The 2111-nt window shown below is 37.1% G+C and overlaps 1 protein-coding gene across 1 annotated transcript; it reads left to right on the top strand.

The window, feature by feature from the left end:
• The first annotated feature begins 678 nt into the window (after positions 1-678).
• LOC117909585 (probable aquaporin TIP5-1) lies at positions 679-1821 on the top strand. Its single transcript, XM_034823645.1, has 3 exons — positions 679-910; positions 1005-1255; positions 1320-1821. Exons 1-3 carry the CDS (start codon positions 769-771, stop codon positions 1686-1688), a joined length of 762 nt encoding a protein of 253 aa, XP_034679536.1. The 5' UTR covers positions 679-768; the 3' UTR covers positions 1689-1821.
• Positions 1822-2111: the final 290 nt, after the last annotated feature.

Below are 2111 nucleotides of genomic sequence, written 5' to 3'. Positions count from 1 at the left end.
GGGAAACTAATAATTTATTTACTTTAGTCATAAAAATTTCCTTTGACCCAATGAGGAGAATATTAATTAGTATGTTTTGTTTTATAGCTTTACTCGATCAAAAGCTAATTAACGTGTTGGATTATTTTTTATTCCTAAATCGTCTTTGTTTCAATTATATTTATTGATCATTATATATATAATTTAAATGTTTTGTATTTTTTTATCTTTATTTACAAGTTGCAGAAGAAATTGGTTTATTAGAAAAAGACAAATCGTTATCATACAGGAGACATTACTGAAAATCATGAAAATGATGTCGTTTAATTTATTAGGAGGTTGAACTAGGTTTTTCTAGATTATGATTTCTTTTTATAGTCATTGCACTAATATTTATTCATTTAATCTAGGATTTAAAAATTCTCATTGAAATATTTGATCTAATCAACAAATTTATACGTACTGTATAAACTGAAAGGATGAATTAATAAATAATTAGTTTATTTTGAGGGATATGTGGGCAATTTAAAAATCATGACAACGGCAGAAACTGTAAAAACTGAGAAACCAGGAATGAAAAGGCGCCACGTGGTGTGGCAGTTGGAATTTGAAATTCAAGCCTCCATCAAACGGTGCATTCCCTATACAGTTATATCTATATTGAATAAGGAGTTGTGGAGCAAAGGGTTGGTTTCGACTTTCAAAGGCAAAGAGAAAGACCTCACTTGACTTCTTCTTCTCATTCTTCTGATCAACAGGCTCTCTCGCTCCTTATCACCTTCAGTTTTCATGCTTACTAAAATGGCTCCCAACTCGCTGTCAGTCCGCTTGGAAGAATCCTTTACCCGCAACGCCCTCAGATCCTACTTGGCCGAGTTCATCTCCACTTTCATCTTCGTCTTTGCCGCTGTCGGATCCGCTATGTCTTCCAGTAACTCCATGGAATTAACTCATTTTCTGTGTGCTTTTCAGATAGAATATCAGTCTATGTATGTTTTCAAGTTTTAATTTTGACAAAATGACAGGGAAACTGATGCCGGATGCCACGTCTGATCCATCTAGTCTGCTTGTGGTTGCACTGGCAAATGCGTTTGCATTGTCGTCGGCAGTGTATATTGCTGCAGGGATCTCGGGAGGACATGTGAATCCGGCTGTCACGTTCGGATTGGCGGTGGGAGGCCACGTCAGCATCCCCACTGCCATGTTGTACTGGATTTCACAGATGTTGGGTGCCACCATGGCTTGCCTGTTCCTGAGAGTCACCACTGTTGGTCAGGTTAATTACTAAATCAACCTTCTCTCTATTGTCTTCGTTCTGACTCCTAGTTATGATTGTGCAGCACGTTCCGACCCATGCAATAGCGGAGGAAATGACCGGGTTCGGAGCATCCGTATTAGAGGGCGTCCTGACATTTGCACTTGTGTACACGGTCTACGCTGCAGGTGACCCGAGGCGAGGCCCACTGGGATCCATCGGACCCCTTGCCATCGGGCTAATAGAGGGAGCCAATGTGCTGGCGGCCGGGCCATTCACGGGAGGGTCTATGAACCCGGCATCCTCATTCGGGTCAGCCCTAGTTGGAGGCTCCTTCAAGAACCAGGCGGTTTACTGGGTGGGACCCTTGATTGGTGGCGCACTGGCTGGGCTGCTGTATGAAAATGTGGTTTTCCCTCCTCAAGACACTGCAATTTCTCAAGTTGGGGTGTGAAAGTTGCTATCAACTATTTATTTCAATTTCTTTTTTTCTTTTTTTTCTTTTTTCCTTTCTCTTAAATTCTTCTGCAATGAAGTTTATATGTATGTAGGATACTGGAATTACAATTGTAAAATTATTTTGGTTATTTAAATTTCTCTAATTTTGTCAAATAAAAGCCAAATTTACAATATCATCCCACTGTGTACATGAAAGATAAAAATATAAAATATAAAATATTAAAAAAGCCAGTTTTTGTTAAAGTACTTTAATTATTTTGTTTTAATTTAAAAATCAGCTTATAATTTTTATTTTCTTTCATAAATTGTTAGATTTCATTTGAATGATAAATGGCCAAAATATGCCAATAAAATTTGAAAACTATAATCATTTTGATAACTGAAAATAATTTAGAAAAAAATAATAATTTTTTAATAT

The sequence above is a fragment of the Vitis riparia genome, chromosome 19 (genome assembly GCF_004353265.1).
Source record: "Vitis riparia cultivar Riparia Gloire de Montpellier isolate 1030 chromosome 19, EGFV_Vit.rip_1.0, whole genome shotgun sequence".
NCBI classification, from domain to species: domain Eukaryota; kingdom Viridiplantae; phylum Streptophyta; class Magnoliopsida; order Vitales; family Vitaceae; genus Vitis; species Vitis riparia.
Note: the sequence above shows the minus strand (reverse complement) of the source record. Positions and strands in the feature narration are given on the sequence as shown.

What these genes read in the sequence shown, in the direction of transcription:
- LOC117909585 (XM_034823645.1), top strand. Translation starts at nt 769, where the DNA reads ATGCTTACTAAAATGGCTCCCAACTCGCTGTCAGTCCGCTTGGAAGAA. An exon ending in CGGATCCGCTATGTCTTCCA is followed by an intron (nt 911 to 1,004) that starts GTAACTCCATGG and finishes ACAAAATGACAG; the next exon opens with GGAAACTGATGCCGGATGCC. An exon ending in GAGTCACCACTGTTGGTCAG is followed by an intron (nt 1,256 to 1,319) that starts GTTAATTACTAA and finishes ATGATTGTGCAG; the next exon opens with CACGTTCCGACCCATGCAAT.